Raw genomic sequence first — 16,640 nt, forward strand, 5'->3', positions numbered from 1 at the left:
TTTATTTTTTTAATTCTCATTATTTATAAAAAATATTTACTTAATATATGTTTATGCTAACTAAATATGATAAATTAACTTAGAATTTTTCTTTCAATAATATATTTTTTTGGTATAGTGAAAAAATTAATTAAGAAAATAGTTGACAATGATTACTTAAGAGTATATTAAACTACAATACAAAAAATACAAGTTTGAATTTTTGTGAATTCATTATTCAAAAGTTTCGACTAACCATAAACTATATTTTATATGAATTTCTTTTTAGCTACAGTTTGGGCGACGCTTTTACAAAATTGTATAGAATTTCAATTTCTCATTGCAATCAACAAAAATGAGGACTCTACTGAAGAAAAAAGAGGATTGCGCAAAAAATAAAAATAAAAACAATTTGAGATTCAAATTTCAAGCTATAACGAAAAAACTCTTAATAATTTGAAAAGAAAATATATGACAAAATCTATCAAAGAAGCAAGAAGAAAATGGGGAGAGAGAGAGTTATGAAGATAACTGGATTACCAAATATTTAAGTTATATTGTTAATTAAAATTTAGTGTTTTCAATTGATTTGAAATTTTCTTAAATATTAAGATACAATATTTTGAGAATATATTTTTTTATTCTAAATTAATTAATATATTTGATCAAGACAGGCATTCATTACTAGTCCCTGTAAATATCCCATTCCTTCATTTGAGAATGAACATCTTTTGACTACAGACATGATTTGAGTTAGACAGGTTGGCAGCGATGCCCCAAGAAACCACATCACATACAAGTTGTTGCTGTGAATGTATTTAAGAGTAAACTCTTCTTACAAGGACATGACATGAGCCCAGTTAGAGCTTATAAAACCACAACTCAACTACTTTACTACCAATGTAATGCAGAAATATGTACTGTTAACTCGGAGATCAGGAGAGAGCATTACATAACGAAATTTAGCATCTAAATACTGATATGCATAAACTAAGGAAAACTAGTTCCTTCATCACTTGCTGCCGTCAACAATGGCGTTCTTGCATTTCATCACATTTCTCTACACAATCTTCCATGCTGTGACCTTCCTGAAATTCTCCATTGGAGCAGATACACTTTTTCCGAACCAAACTATTGTTAATGGGCAGACTTTGATTTCTCCGAGCCAAATTTTTGAGGCGGGGTTCTTCTCCCCTGGTGAATCCACAAATAGTTTCTTGGGCATATGGTACAGAAATACTCCGGATGTCGTTTGTTGGGTTGCAAACAGAAACAATCCGATCAGAGATGCAGACGGGGTAGTTTTAGCCATAGCCAGGAATGGATCGCTAGTTATAAGCAGGGCGGGAAGGGTTATCTGGTCGACGAATTCATCAGGGGGGGCTTCAAATCCAATTTTGCAGCTGTTGGACACTGGAAATCTTCTTGTTGTAGATGAGACTGGTGAATCTTCTTCTCAAAAGAGCTACATATGGCAGAGTTTTGACTATCCAAGTGATACCAGGTTGCCTGGGATGAACATGGTAGACAACACTGATGCTGGTCAGGAGAAGTATTTGACCTCATGGCGAAATTCCGATGATCCATCCCCTGGAAATTTCACTTACAGGATAGAAAATCAGGGCTTGGCTGAATTGGTTATTTTCCAGGGGACCACCAAAATATATGGCACTGGCCAATGGAATGGGCTTGGCTTCATGGGAACTCCCCCCTATCAGAGTCCAGATTTCAAGTCCGATTTCAAGTTCAAGAACGATGTATTAGAGTCTATGTCTGAGATTTACAACTATTCAACTGTTGCAAGAATAATAATAGAGCCATCTGGAATTCTCCAGCGTTATAGTATGAATGAGAAGAAAGATAAGTGGAATCTCGTCTTCACGCTTCCACAAGACCTATGTGACAATTATGGCCGATGTGGGCCTTACGGTATTTGTAGCACTGGCAAAACACGGATATGTGAGTGTTTGAAGGGATTTGCTCCTAAGGCACAACAGGAGTGGGATTGGTCCAGCGGATGTGCAAGAATTAGGCCATTGAACTGCGGGGATGGAGATGGTTTCATTGGGGTTTCAGGGGTAAAGTTTCCTGATATGCTGAAATTTTGGTTGAATACTAGCATGACCCTTGGTGAATGTCAAGCCGAATGCTTGAAAAACTGTAACTGCACGGCATATGCTAATCCATACATAACTGGTGGACGCAGTGGTTGCTTGATATGGTATGAGGATCTTATTGATATCAGAGAGGTTCCCGGAGCAGATAACAAGCAAATTCTCTATATTCGCTTGCCAATTTCGGAACTGGGTAAGTGTTTCTTATGGTCACTTACTGAGAATCTTTGCAGCCTTCAAAAGTATAGGTATCTCAATTTGTAAACATAGCGGGGACATTAAAACCAAACAAGTTACTGTCTAGCTCAGCTTAGAACTTGATAGTACAGATTAAATGTCAAGAACTATGAAGCATACCATAGTGTTAATAAATAACAAAATCAAATGAAGATAAATAAAACAGTTCTCTGTATTTAATGTGCCTTGATAGTTCAGATAACCTTGAAGAATATTTCTGTGAGACAGTTTTTTCCCTTGCAGAATCTAACAATAATTTACAGAAGACGAATCGGAAGAAAATGCCAGAAAAGTTCACACTTATATTAGCTGCTTCTGGAGCTGTTTTCTTTTGCTTCATCTGTTGCGCTATGCTTGTGATTAGAAGACTGAAGAGATGAGGTAACAACACTAGTAAATAATGTTCTATCACTCGTTTGAAAGTATGAACTCGAGCAAACTTTAAGCAATGTCGTTTTCTCCACAGCAGCAGGAAGGAAATTTGAGGATTTAGAATTGCCTTTGTTCAGATTATCAATGATTGCTGCTGCTACAAACAACTTCTCTAGTGGAAACATGATTGGGGAAGGAGGTTTTGGTCCTGTATACAAGGTAAGTTGTTGGAAGAAAATAAACAGTATCTTGCCGATCTGAATGCAAAACCAAAACACACGTATACGCAGGGAAACTTGTCAGCGCAAGAAGAAATAGCAGTAAAAAGACTGTCGAAAACATCCACACAAGGTCTTGAAGAGTTCAAAAATGAAGTTATTCTCATTGCCAAACTTCAACATAGAAACCTCGTCAGGCTTTTAGGATGTTGCATTGAAAGAGATGAAAGATTGCTAATATATGAGTACATGCAGAATGGCAGCTTGGATTATTTTGTTTTTGGTATGGCCAAAGAAAATCCCTAGTAAATTTCAGTTTCTTGATCTCATTCTGCCGTACTTCAAGTTGATTTAAGTATCTAATGCTGATGACCACAAGATGTTTAATTTCTCGTAGATGAGACTAGAAGAAAATTGTTGACATGGCCTGAATGCTTTAATATCATAAAGGGAATCGCAAGGGGACTGCTCTATCTCCATCATGATTCAAGATTAATGATTATCCATAGAGATTTGAAAACGAGCAATATTTTACTGGATGCAAATTTGAATCCAAAAATTTCTGACTTTGGCTTAGCAAGAACGTCGGGAGGTGATCAAATTACTGACAGGACAAAGAGAGTTGTCGGGACTTAGTAAGTTCTCTTTTATCTCAACAAAGCACTTTGTCATTTTCCATCCGACCTCATGGCTAACATTGTATATAGTGGTTATATGGCTCCAGAATATGCTATTCACGGGAAGTTCTCTGTGAAATCCAATGTCTTTAGCATGGGAGTCCTCTTGTTAGAGATAGTGAGCGGCAAAAGGAACAGAGGCTCTAATTATTCCAATCACCATCATAACCTTTTGGGACATGTAAGTCGCACGTGTAAATTTAAGGGATAATTTTCCATAAATTTAAGCCACTTTTCATGCTAGTTGCAAATACTTTACAACACAGCCCTCTTGAACTCTTGTTAGCGGTAAGCGCTAGCGTTTGAAATGAGAAAAATGGTTGCAATTATCACAGGCATGGCTGCTATGGCAAGAGAACATGGATCTAGAGTTAATGGATGAATGTCTGAAGGACACATTTGTTGAATCTCAAGTAAAGAGATGCATACAAGTGGGGTTATTATGCGTTCAGAGATTTCCAGAAGACAGGCCAGTCATGTCGTCTGTGCTTTTCATGTTAGGAAGTGAGGGAGTTGTTCTGCCTCAGCCCAAGGAACCTGGGTTTTTCATGGAAGGGAGTTGTAGCAATAGTGCAGACAATCATACACCAAGTAGGGAGACCATCGAAGGTTCAATCACCATTACTGAACTGGAAGCCAGGTAGAGAAAAGCCATGTGATTTTTTGCACTTCATTTGGGCATAATACAAGAAAGTATCATTCTTCAATGGTGAGATAAGGGCGGTTTTTATAGATCTCAAGGATGGTTGGTGTAAAAAGTTTTTTTTTTTTTTTTAAATTATTTGCCTTTTCCTTAATAAATTATTCCTATTTATAGAGTGTAAAAAAAAGGGGCACTTGGTACATTTTTTAGGAAGATGTATAAAATCTCTTCTTTCATACTAGCTTATCTCGTACAAATCCTTCAAGATATCAGATAATATCTTGTCTTTTATCTTGGGCAAGAACACGTATTGTTTGTCTCGTAAAATTCTCTTATAACAATCTCGAGATAGATATTTGTCCCCTAAATAAAAATATTCTCTCTGGAACTCGTATATTTTCAATGAAGTCGATCATTTTCTAGATCGCGCTCCCCTCTATTCCCTAAGCCTTACCTTTTTAGATTGTACATTTCTTTACGTCTATATCAAATGGTTTGTGGAAGAGGGCAAGCTGCAGCCAGCAATTAGCCTAGTCCTAATTTAGGCCATAGAAAATAATGTTGGGTTCATTTTTATATGCTTGTAGGCACATTATTATTTGTAGGTAAAAATATAACGATTTTTGTGAGGTTTGCTTTAATTATAAATATTTTTTATTATTTAAAAAATTATAATAATTTTTTTTTATAATGATTTATCATAAAGGATATTTGTTAAGTTATTTATAATTTTAAGAAATATTTATAATTTTTCAAACAGCGAAAAAATATTTTTAATTAATAAAAACCTCGTAGGCACATGTTGTAATTTACTATTATCTATATGAAAAAAGTATGAATATTTGTAAAATTTCTCGCAATTTTTTATTTTGCCAACATATCCTTTTAGATACTTATTAATTTTAAAGATTAATTATACACCTACACTCCTTTAAAAATATAAAATTACACTTCTATTTAATTTTTTTAAATTTCTTTAGGTTTTTTCTTTTTCTTTAGTTTTCAAGAAAAAGAACAAAAAATAAATGAAAAATTAGGGAACTAGGTCGTCTTCTTCCCCAAATCTGCCGCTTCTCGCCCAGCCCGGACGCCTCTTCGCCCGCCCTCCACCACTGCTTTCTTCGCACACTAGTGCAGAAATCTAGTCTCCACAACCGAGGAAGTCGTGGGAAGTTCTTGAACATCTTCATTGTTTTTAAATAAGTTTTAGTTATTTAATAATAAATTTTTATAAGTTATTTATTAATAAGTTTTATCATTTATTGACTAATAAATTCTATTTATTTATTTTTTTTCGGTAGACTTATCAGAGAGCTCAAGAGCATGCCTCTTAACCCGGGCCGGGTCGATATAATTCTCATATATTTTTCGCCTGGCGTCTTAGATTAAGCCTATACTTCGATCAACCTTCGCACGTATCAAAATATAGTGACAAGTGAACGCCTCCCTGAGCTCCAGTTCCTAACATGAGAAGCACAGATGATATGACCGGCCGATCTTTAGCAAATTTCTGAACGCACAAACAAGCCAACTTGTACACATCTCCTCACTTTGGATTCCACAAATCCTTTTTCAGATAAAATTGATTATATAATTTTTATACACCTGGTGTATATATGTGATTTGGAATAGGAAATCCACTCCGGCTTCAAGCCACCCTCTTGCACAAATCGTTGAAGAGTGATGTTTTCTTGTATTAGGCTCAACTGAAGTTTAAGAAATCACATTGTTTTTCTCTACCTGGGTTCCAGTTCTGTAATGGTGATTGAACCTTTGTTGGACTCTGTACTTCGTATATGATTTTCTGCACTATTGCTACAACTCCCTTCCATGAAAAATCCAGGTTCCTTGGGCTGAGGCAGAACAACTCCCTCACTTCCTAACATGAAAAGCACAGACGACATGACTGGCCTGTCTTCTGGAAATCTCTGAACGCATAATAACCCTACTTGTATGCATCTCTTTACTTGAGATTCAACAAATGTGTCATTCAAACATTCATCTATTAATTCTAGATCCTTGTTCTCTTGCCATAATAGCCATGCCTGCGATAATTGCAACCGTTTTTCTCATTTCAAGATGTGTTGTAAAGTATATGTAACTAACATGATTAAAAGTTTTGGATAATCAAAGCATAAATTTATATGTGCAACTTACATGTCCCAAAAGGCTATGATGGTGACCACAATAAGTAAAGCCCCTGTTCCTTTTGCCGCTCACTATCTCTAACAACAGGACTCCCATGCTAAAGACATCAGATTTCACAGAGAACTTACCATCAATAGCGTATTCTGGAGCCATATAACCACTGCATAAAATGTTAGCCATGAGTTCACATGGAAAGTGACTAAATGCTTTGTTGAGATAAAGAGAACTTACTATGTCCCGACGACTCTCTTTGTCCTGTCTACACTTTGATCACATCCTGAAGTTCTTGCTAACCCAAAATCCGAAATTTTTGGGTTCAAATTTGCATCCAGTAGAATATTGCTTGTTTTGAGATCTCTATGGATAATCCTTAATCTTGAATCATGATGGAGATAGAGCAGTCCCCTTGCGATTCCCATTATGATATCAAAGCGTTTAGGCCATGTCAACAATTTTCTTCTAGTCTCATCTACAAGAAATTAAACATCCTGTGGTTATCAGCATTAGATAGTTATATCAACTTGACGTTTAGCAGAATGAGATCAAGAAATTGAAATTTACAAAGGAACTTCTTTGCCCATACCAAAAACAAAATAATCCAGGCTCCCATTCTGCATGTACTCGTATATTAGCAATCTTTCCTCTCCTTCAATGCAACATCCCAAAAGCCTGACAAGGTTTCTGTGTTGAAGTTTGACAATGAGAATAACTTCATTTTTGAACTCCTCAAGACCTTGTGTGGATGTTTTCGACAGTCTTTTTACTGCTATTTCTTCTTCTGCTGACAAGTTGCCCTGCGTATACATGTGTGTTAGTTTTGCATTCAGATTGGCAAAATACTGTTGGTTTTCTTCTACAAACTTACCTTGTATACAAGACCAAAACCTCCTTCCCCGATCATGTTTCCATTAGAGAAGTTGTTTGTCGCAGCAGCAATCATTGATAATCTGAACAAAGGTAATTCTAAGTCCTCATTTTTCCTTTCTGCTGCTGTGGGAAAATCGACATTGCTTAAAGTTCGCTCGAGTTCATACAAACAAGTCATAGAAATTATGTGCTAGAGTTATTACCTTGTCTCTTAAGTCTTCTAATCACAAGTGTAGTGCAACAGATCAAGCAAAAGAAAACAACTCCAGCAGCAGCTAATGTCAGTCTTACCTTTCCAGGCATTTTCTTCTTCCTTTGCGTCTTCTCTAAATTGGTAGATTCTGCAAGGTAAAAAACTGTCTCATGGAAATATTCTTCACATCCTGTTCATTGTACTGTCTACATCAAGCTTGTACTTACCTCATTATAAAACTTTGAACATCTTCGTATAACATAAACATCCAAGTAAATGTTCTACCTGAACTATCAAGGCACATCTCTAATTTTGACACAAAGAGAACTGTTTGATCAACTTTCAACAGGCTACAAGATTTAGTTTTATCTTCATCTGATTTTGTTATTTACTTACACTCACGGTATGCTTCCTAGCTCTTGACATTTTGTCTGCATTATCAAGTTCTAAGCTGAACTACACAGTGGAAATAATAACTTGTTCGGCTTTAATGTCCCTGCTATGTTTACAAATTGAGAAACCTATACTTTTGAAGGCTGCAAAGATTCTCAGTAAGTGATCATAAGAAACCCTTACCCAGTTCCGAAACTGGCAAGCGAATATAGAGAATTTGCTTGTTATCTGCTCCAGGAACCTCTCTGATATCAATAAGATCCCCAAACCAAATCAAGCAACCACTGCGTCCACCGGTTCTATACGGATTAGCATATGCCGTACAGTTGCAGTTTTTCAAGCATTCGGCTCGACATTCATCAATGGTCATGCTAGTATTCAACCAAAATTTCAGCATATCAGGAAACTTTACCCCTGAAAGCCCAACGAAACCATCTCCATCCCCGCAGTCCAATGGCCTAATTCTTGCACATCCGCTGGACCAATCCCACTCCTGTTGTGCCTTAGGGGCAAATCCCTTCAAACACTCACATATTGGTGTTTTGTCAGTGTTGCAAATACCATAAGGCCCACATCGGCCATAATTGTCACATAGGTCTTGTGGAAGCGTGAAGACGAGATTCCACTTATCTTTCTTCTCATTCATACTATATCGCTGGAGAATTCCAGATGGCTCTATTCTTAATCTTGCAACCATTGAATAGTTATAAATCTCAGACATAGATACCAATACATCGTTCTTGAACTCGAAATTGGACTTGAAAGCTGGACTCTGATAGGGGGGAGTTCCCATGAAGCCAAGCCCGTTCCATTGGCCAGTGCGATATATTTTCGTCGTCCCCTGGAAAATAACCATTTCAGCCAAGCCCTGGTTTTCTATCCTGTAGCTGAAATTTCCAGGGGATGGATCATCGGAATTTCTCCATGAGGTCAAATACTTCTCCTGACCAGTATCAGTGTTGTCTACCATGTCCATCCCAGGCAACCTGGTATCACTTGGGTAGTCAAAACTCTGCCATATGTAGCTCTTTGGGGAAGAAGATTCACCAGCCTCGTCTACAACAACAAGATTTCCAGTGTCCAAGAGCTGCAAAATTGGATTGGAAGCCACTCGGCCTGATGAATTCGCCGACCAAATAACCCTTCCAGCACCGCTTATAACCAGTGCTCCATTCCTGGCTATAGCTAAAAATACCCCTTCTGGATCTGTGATGGGATTGTTCCTGTTCGCAACCCAACAAACGACATCTGGAGTATTTCTGTACCATATGCCCAAGAAACTATTTGCGGATGCGCCAGGGGAGAAGAACCCCACCTCAAAAATTTGGCTCTGAGAAATCAAAGTCTGCCCATTAACAATAGTTTGGTTGGGCCGAAGTGTATCTGCTCCAATGGAGAATTTCAGTAAGGTCACGGCATGCAAGATTGTGCAGAGAAATGTGGTGAAATGCCAGTACGCCATCTTTGACGCCAGCAAGTGAAGAAGGGAGAATTTTGCTTATGCATATCAGTATATAGATGCTAACTTTCTGCATGAGATGTTGCCCCCTCATCTCCGGGTTAACACCACTGTCATTCTTACTAGCTACTGGTAGTAAATTAGTTGAATTGTAGTTTTATCAAGTCTAACAAGGTCCCAAAGATTAGTTGAGTTAAATTTCAATGATATGGTAAATATAATATATTTATTGTGCGACTAATATATATTAAAAAAAATAATCAATCAAAAAATATATAAAATATACTTATTTTATAATTAATTCAATTTTATCTGAATCTAATTTGATTAAGAATTTTGTATTCTAAATCAGGAGGACGGGGCTCATGTCATGTTCTTGTAAGAAGACTTTGACAGTAACAACTTGCATGCGAGAATTGAGGGGGCACCTGACGGGTCTGTGTTTGGATCCGTACGCTAGAGGTGGTGGTGTGCGGATTAGGAGTTCAACTAGATATTTTTGATATGTCAAATCATGCATTTAATAATCTTGTGTGTGGTTGAAATAATCTGATCTTAATTATTAAATAAATATAATATATTTATTATTTAATTAGTTAATTTTTTACCAATCAAAGGTATTATACTTATTAATCTTTATAAAATAATTTGCTTAATTATAGGGTAATAGATGGTGTACTTAGAGACAAATTTTTCATTTTTCAATGTGGCCGACGTTTAATTATAACGCTAATGTTGCTTGGAGATATAATTTCTTCTCTTAAAAAGAAGGATTAGTGGTGTTAACTTTTATGAACTAAGTTATTATCATTGACTTTCTTTATATTTATTTAATTATTATTATTTAGGATAAATTACAATAATATTTTATGAGGTATGGCATAATTACGCATACTCCTCGTTGTTTGTAAAATTATAAATACTCTCATGGTATTTGATGAAATTATGTAATTCTCGAATGAAAGTAAAAAATTACCAACTATGTCTTTACTGTATTTTTTTTAAAAAAAATAATAATTGGTTAAAGAATCGGAACGAGTGAATGAAAAATTATAAAAAAAAATTATCCACTTAGTTAATAAAAAATTTTAAAAAATAAATAAAGTTATCATTTTTAATCAATAAGGCCATTTCGGTCGTTTCACCATATTGATGGAAATCTAACGAAAACTAACGGAATGAGCTAATTGTTAGACTGTCGTTGAAACTAAGGGATATTGGTACTTTTTCAAATAATAAGAAAATATTCATAATTATGCTAAATCTTTGAAGCTCATTATGCTTTATCTTATTATTAATTTACATATATATATTAATTTTGGTCAACTCTCCACAACAAAGTCTAAGAACAGGAAACAGGAGCTGCCACATCCATTTAAATGGGCAGTTGCAAGTTGGGCGGTGGAGCTAATAAATGAGGGGTGGCCTGAATTATACACTATGCATTAATATTTTGAATGTTTTGACATGGTGTTTTGAAAATAAAGAGAGAAAAATAAAAATAAGTAAGTATACGTTTTGAGATAGATGATATGTTTAGATTTTTATTTTGATATAATATAAAATAATATAAAATAAGTTGTATAGGTTTGATATTGGGATTTGGGAGACATGAGTTACTGTTCATTGTCAAATCATATTTTTGAATATATATATTAATATATATGTGTCTGTATATAGTATTTTGTTTGTTAGTGAAATATAGTATATATATTTATGTTAAGTAATTTTTTTTTATTGAGGAATTTCTTTTTATATTTTAAATAATAATTATAATTTTAATACATAATTAAATACATTGTAGTATTGTCTCCAAAATGATTTTGTTAGACTTTATCTTTGGAATGAAAAAATATAATATATAAAATTTAAATAAAAATTTTAGAATTAAGTATGTATTATTGGTATATTATCCTCAATTTTCAAGTTTCTCAAATATTTCATTGAAATAGGAAAAATTTTGAGTACAAACAATTTAAATGGTCTAAGTTGAAAAAAAATGTAATCAAGAGTTAAATGCACTATACTAACATGTTGAAATTACATTCATTAGAAAAGAGAAGGTTAAAGAAGATCTGCCGAACGGAGAAGGCAAGAAGAACAAAAGATAAAAGCAGAAAAGAGAGAAGAAAGAAGAAAGAGAAGAAAACAGCGGAGAGAGAAAAGAAAGAAACAGACAAAAACGAGAAAAAAAGAAAAAAGAGTAATAAAAAATATTTTAAAATTAAAATTGCACACCTAGTCAAAGTGTGCAGAAACACAAACCAAATATAGTTTTGTATTTTGGCCCATCTCAAAACACAAATTCAAACATTGTGATACAGTTTATACTATACATACCTGTCATTTTATTTAGGGATAGCTACACAGTTCTTTTTTTAGGTTTAATTTAATTATATATAAATTTTTTATAATTTAAAAAATTATATTTAATATTTTTTATGTTTATTTTTATCTAACAAATAAGTTTTTTCGTTAATCAAAATTTATCGAATTTGCTGATATTAACAAAAAGTTGAAAAAAAGAACCTACATTTACTCCCGATTGATTTATTACTGATTTATTATAGATCAAATAAATATATTTATTTGATCAAATTACCCTTATACGTTTCACACGTTAATGCATGATAGGAGATATATTTTCACCGTTATAAAGGTAGATTAGTTGAAAAAAATTATTTGACCTGCAATAAGTCAGTATCAATTGAGGGTAAAATCAATTTTCATTTAGACTTTTTATTAAGATAGTATCGAGACCACCAAAAATAATTTTCTATAAATACTTTGGAGAAATAGTGAGTAGGGTTGATTTCTCATGGATTAATTTTAAGTTGTTTCCTTATAAAATGAAAAGAGGAGGAGGGGGGGTTGATTGTGATGAGAGTAAAAAGACGAAATTAAATGGGATTATTAAATATGATAGAAAACTTTTCACTTAAAATCAGGTCCATGATTTTACTATTGATCCTTGATATTATATATTTATATAGAAAATAATATTTTATTATAAAGTTTTTATGTTGCTATCGGAAAAAGAAGAAGTCCCACAAAACTTGCGTATAAATTGCATGAGGGATGCATGTACTACACCTTTATAGAAGTATTTGCTTCATTTTAAAAAAAATATGCAGATAAACTGCTATTATTTTACCGGGAGTGTTTTGCGCATACCAAATATCACATGGTGGGTCTTGCATTTGCCCCTATATTTTTGTGAGTAAGTTGTTTTACTCTACATATGCTTTACATGTAATGAACGTATTTTTTACTAAAGTTGCCACAGTAGCTTTTTTCCCAAGAAAATTTCTCTCTTACAAAGTACCAGCGGGCTAACAAAAGAAGAGGTAGTAATACGTTGAAACCTCTTCATCTAGCCTCCAAATCAGTGATGGACCTGTGTGTTTCTTCATAATTAGTACTATTTGATGTACAACTTCTTGCAGAGTTAGAATTCCCTTCCATTAAGAAAATCCAGGCCCAAGAAATCACAATGCTTTTCTCTACCTGGGTTCCAGTTCAGTAATGGTGATTGAACCCTTTTTGGACCCTGTACTTGGTATAGGATTTTCTGTGCTATTGCTGCAACTCCCTTCCATGAAAAATCCAGGTTCCTCAGGCTGAGGCAGAACAACTCCCTCGCTTCCTAACATGAAAAGCACAGACGACATGACTGGCCTGTCTTTTGGAAATCTCTGCACGCATAACAAGCCTACTTGAATGCATCTCTTTACTTGAGATTCAACAAATGTGTCATTCAAACATTCATCCATTAGCTCTACATCCTTGTTCTCTTGCCATAGTAGCCATGCCTGCGACAATTGCAACATTGTTTCTCTTTTCAAACGCTAGCGCTTACCACAAACAAAAGTTCAAGAGTGATGATGTGTCCTAAAGTATTTGCAACTAGCATGAAGAACAGCTTAAACTTTATGGAAAATTATCCCTTAAATTTATATGTGCGACTTACATGTCCCAAAAGGCTATGATGGTGATTGGAATAATTAAAGCCCCTGTTCCTTTTGCCGCTCACTATCTCTAACAAGAGGACTCCCATGCTAAAGACATCAGATTTCACAGAGAACTTCCCGTGAATAGCGTATTCTGGAGCCATATAACCACTGTATAAAATGTTAGCCATGAGGTCGCATGGAAAATAACAAAGTGCTTTATTGAAATAAAAGAGTACTTACTAAGTCCCAACAACTCTCTTTGTCCTGTCAGTATTTTGATCACCTCCCGAAGTTCTTGCTAAGCCAAAGTCAGAAATTTTTGGATTCAAATTTGCATCCAGTAGAATATTGCTTGTTTTCAGATCTCTATGGATTATTCTTAATCTAGAATCATGATGGAGATAGAGGAGTCCTCTTGCGATTCCCATTATGATATCAAAGCGTTTAGGCCATGTCAACAATTTTCTTCTAGTCTCATCTGCAAGAAATTGAACATCCTGTGGTTATCAGCATGAGATAGTTAAATCACCTTGAAGTTTAGCAGAATGAGATCAAGAAACTGAAATTTTCTAGGGAGCTTCTTTGGTCATACCAAAAACAAAATAATCCAGGCTCCAATTCGGCATGTACTCGTATATAAGCAATCTTTCCTCTCTTTCAATGCAACATCCCAAAAGCCTGACAAGGTTTCTGTGTTGAAGTTTGGCAATGAGAATAACTTCATTTTTGAACTCTTCAAGACCTTGTGTGGATGTTTTCGACAGTCTTTTTACTGCTATTTCTTCTTGTGCTGACAAGTTGCCCTGAGTATAGGCATGTGTTGGTTTTGCATTCAAATTGGCAAAATCTGTTGGTTTTCTTCTAACAACTTACCTTGTAAACAGGACCAAAGCCTCCTTCCCCAATCTTATTTCCACAAGAGAAGTTGTTTGTCGCAGCAGCAATCATTGATAATTTGAACAAAGGTAATTCTAAATCCTCATTTTTCCTTCGTGCTGCATTGGGAAAAACGACATTGCTTAAAGTTTGCTCGAATTCATGCTTTTAAATGAGTCATAGAATATTATTCAGTAGAGTTATTACCTCGTCTCTTCAGTCTTCTAATAACAAGCGTAACGCAACAGATGAAGCAAAAGAAAACAACTCCAGCAGCCACTAATATCAGTCTTACCTTTCTAGGCATTTTCTTGTTCCTTTTCGTCTTCTCTAAATTATTGCTAGATTCTGCATGGGAAAAAACTGGTTCATGGAAATATTCTTCACATCCTGTTCGTTGAACTTTCTACATCAAGCTTTTACTTACCTCATTATAAAACTTAACATCTTCATCGTATAACATAAACATCCAAGTAAATGCTCTACCTGAACTATCAAGGCACATTTCTAATTCTAACACTAAGAGAACTGTTTAATCAACTTTCAACAGGCTACAAGATTTATTGTTTATCTCCAATTGATTTTGTTATATACTTACGCTCATGGTATGATTCATAGTACTCGAAAATTTCTCTATACTATCAAGTGATAAGCTGAACTACACAGTGCAAATAATAACTTGCTCCGCTTTCTAATGTCCCTGTTATGTTTAAAAATTAAGTTACCGCCAAAGAATCTCAATAAGTGGCCATAAAATACACTTACCCAGTTCCGAAACTGGCAAGCGAATATAAACAATTTGCTTGTTATCTGCTTCGGGAACCTCTCTGATATCAATAAGATCCCCATACCATATCAAGCAACCACTGCGTCCATCGGTTATGTATGGATTAGCATATGCCGTGCAGTTACAATTTTTCAAGCATTCGGCTTGACATTCACCAATGGTCATGCTAGTATTCAACAGAAATTTCAGCATATCAGGAAATTTTACCCTTGGAACCCCAATGAAACCATCACCATCCCCGCAGTTCAATGGCCTAATTCTTGCACATCCGCTGGACCAATCCCACTCCTGTTGTGCCTTAGGGGCAAATCCCTTCAAACACTCACATGTCGGTGTTTTGTCCGTGCTGCAAATACCGTAAGGCCCACATTGGCCATAATTGTCACAAGGGTCTCGTGGAAGCGAGTACAAGAGATTCCACTTATCTTTCTTCTCATTCATACTATAACGCTGGACAATTCCAGATGGCTCTATTGTTATTCTTTCAACAATTGAACTGTCGTAAATCTCAGACAGATATACCAATACATCGTTCTTGAACTTGAGGTCGGACTTGTAACGTGGCCTCAGAGAGGGGGAAATTCCAGTGAAGCCAAGCCCGTTCCATTGGCCAGAGCGATATTTTTTCGTCGTCCCCTGGAAAATAACCATTTCAGCCAAGCCATGGTTTTCTATCCTGTAACTGAAATTTCCAGGGGACGGATCATCAGGATTTCTCCATGCGGTCAAATACTTTTCCGTACCAGTATCAGGGTCATCTACCATATGGATCCCAGGCAACCTGGTATCACTTGGATAGTCAAAACTCTGCCATATGTAGCTCTCTTGAGAAGAAGATTCACCAGCCTCATATACAACAACAAGATTCCCAGTGTCCAAGAGCTGCAAAATTGGATTGGAAGCCACCCGGCCTGAATTCGCCGACCAAATAACTCTTCCAGCACTACTTATTACTAGTGTTCCATTCCTGGCTATAGCTAAAGATACCCCTTCTGGATCTGTGATGGGATAGTTTCTGTTTGCAACCCAACAAACGACATCCGGAGTATTTCTGTACCATATGCCCAAGAAACTATTTGCGGATGCGCCAGGGGAGAAGAACCCCACCTCAAAAATTTGGCTCTGAGAAATCAAAGTCTGCCCATTAACAATAGTTTGGTTGGGGAGAAGTGTATCTGCTCCACTGGAGAATTTCAGGAAGGTCACGGCATGGAAGATTGTGTAGAGAAATGCGGTGAAATGCCAGCACGCCATCTTTGACGCCAGCAATCGATGAAGGGAGTATTTTTCCTTAGTTTATGCATATCAGTATTTAGATGCTAACTGTCCAAGTGTAAGGTTTACTCCTGATCTCTGCATTTGGCTCGTAATTAGTTCTGCTACACTTCAAGTAAATTAGTTGTTTTGTGGTTTTGTAGAGTCTAACAAGGAGCCAAGATGTAATGAACAATCCTCAAGTTAAATGTCAATGGAGCTGACAAGACTTTAAAACCAAAGCTTGTGAGTTCAAGTCCACAAATTTGGGCGTCTATTTTAATGGTAGTTCTGCTTGGTATACATTGAATTAAGTAATTGATCTATTGACTTTTTCTTTGAATTTGAATATTATAATAAATTATATATTACAAAGTAAATAATGAGAATTAAAATAAAAAGAATATCGACTTGAATTTAAATACCAGTGGAGGGGAACGGGGCTCGTGTTCTTATTGGAAGAATTTTCT

The 16,640-nt window shown here is 35.5% G+C and overlaps 4 protein-coding genes across 6 annotated transcripts; 2 read left to right on the top strand and 2 right to left on the bottom strand.

Moving 5' to 3' along the window:
- The first annotated feature begins 811 nt into the window (after positions 1-811).
- On the top strand, positions 812-2,710 carry LOC148784481 (G-type lectin S-receptor-like serine/threonine-protein kinase At4g27290). Its single transcript, XM_088877177.1, has 2 exons — positions 812-2,286; positions 2,574-2,710. Exons 1-2 carry the CDS (start codon positions 1,011-1,013, stop codon positions 2,708-2,710), a joined length of 1,413 nt encoding a protein of 470 aa, XP_088733303.1. The 5' UTR covers positions 812-1,010.
- A 96-nt stretch (positions 2,711-2,806) lies between these two features.
- LOC105176772 (G-type lectin S-receptor-like serine/threonine-protein kinase SD1-1) lies at positions 2,807-4,791 on the top strand. The gene is made up of 5 exons (XM_020698831.2): positions 2,807-2,921; positions 2,993-3,203; positions 3,318-3,555; positions 3,628-3,778; positions 3,933-4,791. Exons 1-5 carry the CDS (start codon positions 2,847-2,849, stop codon positions 4,239-4,241), a joined length of 984 nt encoding a protein of 327 aa, XP_020554490.2. The 5' UTR covers positions 2,807-2,846; the 3' UTR covers positions 4,242-4,791.
- A 999-nt stretch (positions 4,792-5,790) lies between these two features.
- Positions 5,791-9,435, bottom strand: LOC105176755 (receptor-like serine/threonine-protein kinase SD1-7). 3 transcript variants are annotated; one of them, XM_011099655.3, is made up of 7 exons: positions 8,025-9,435; positions 7,459-7,596; positions 7,254-7,378; positions 6,972-7,182; positions 6,620-6,857; positions 6,398-6,548; positions 5,791-6,285 (listed from the first exon to the last, which is right to left on the bottom strand). In XM_011099655.3, exons 1-7 carry the CDS (start codon positions 9,301-9,303, stop codon positions 5,977-5,979), a joined length of 2,451 nt encoding a protein of 816 aa, XP_011097957.1. In that variant the 5' UTR covers positions 9,304-9,435; the 3' UTR covers positions 5,791-5,976. The 3 variants fall into 3 exon arrangements, with proteins under 3 accessions (XP_011097957.1, XP_088733301.1, XP_088733300.1); XM_088877175.1 differs by having other exon boundaries at positions 7,254-7,375; positions 7,547-7,596; positions 8,025-8,115; XM_088877174.1 differs by having other exon boundaries at positions 7,547-7,596; positions 8,025-8,115.
- A 3,118-nt stretch (positions 9,436-12,553) lies between these two features.
- Positions 12,554-16,466, bottom strand: LOC105176756 (G-type lectin S-receptor-like serine/threonine-protein kinase At4g27290). Its single transcript, XM_011099657.3, has 7 exons — positions 14,895-16,466; positions 14,337-14,477; positions 14,127-14,248; positions 13,846-14,056; positions 13,494-13,731; positions 13,271-13,421; positions 12,554-13,112 (listed from the first exon to the last, which is right to left on the bottom strand). Exons 1-7 carry the CDS (start codon positions 16,168-16,170, stop codon positions 12,804-12,806), a joined length of 2,448 nt encoding a protein of 815 aa, XP_011097959.2. The 5' UTR covers positions 16,171-16,466; the 3' UTR covers positions 12,554-12,803.
- Between the last annotated feature and the right edge of the window lie 174 nt (positions 16,467-16,640).

This window comes from Sesamum indicum, linkage group LG13, assembly GCF_026168435.1.
Source record: "Sesamum indicum cultivar Baizhima isolate 11 linkage group LG13, ASM2616843v1, whole genome shotgun sequence".
NCBI classification, from domain to species: domain Eukaryota; kingdom Viridiplantae; phylum Streptophyta; class Magnoliopsida; order Lamiales; family Pedaliaceae; genus Sesamum; species Sesamum indicum.

Bases quoted from the DNA above. Each gene is read 5' to 3' on its own strand.
- LOC105176755 (XM_011099655.3), bottom strand. From the start codon at position 9,303: ATGGCGTACTGGCATTTCACCACATTTCTCTGCACAATCTTGCATGCC. The intron at 7,379-7,458 runs GTAATAACTCTA...ATTTTCCCACAG, and splicing joins TAGAAGACTTAAGAGACAAG to CAGCAGAAAGGAAAAATGAG. The intron at 6,858-6,971 runs GTATGGGCAAAG...AATTTCTTGTAG, and splicing joins CCTGGATTATTTTGTTTTTG to ATGAGACTAGAAGAAAATTG.
- LOC148784481 (XM_088877177.1), top strand. From the start codon at position 1,011: ATGGCGTTCTTGCATTTCATCACATTTCTCTACACAATCTTCCATGCT. The intron at 2,287-2,573 runs GTAAGTGTTTCT...TTTCCCTTGCAG, and splicing joins CTTGCCAATTTCGGAACTGG to AATCTAACAATAATTTACAG.
- LOC105176756 (XM_011099657.3), bottom strand. From the start codon at position 16,170: ATGGCGTGCTGGCATTTCACCGCATTTCTCTACACAATCTTCCATGCC. The intron at 14,057-14,126 runs GTAAGTTGTTAG...GCCTATACTCAG, and splicing joins GCTTTGGTCCTGTTTACAAG to GGCAACTTGTCAGCACAAGA. The intron at 13,732-13,845 runs GTATGACCAAAG...AATTTCTTGCAG, and splicing joins CCTGGATTATTTTGTTTTTG to ATGAGACTAGAAGAAAATTG.
- LOC105176772 (XM_020698831.2), top strand. From the start codon at position 2,847: ATGATTGCTGCTGCTACAAACAACTTCTCTAGTGGAAACATGATTGGG. The intron at 2,922-2,992 runs GTAAGTTGTTGG...ACGTATACGCAG, and splicing joins GTTTTGGTCCTGTATACAAG to GGAAACTTGTCAGCGCAAGA. The intron at 3,779-3,932 runs GTAAGTCGCACG...CAATTATCACAG, and splicing joins ATCATAACCTTTTGGGACAT to GCATGGCTGCTATGGCAAGA.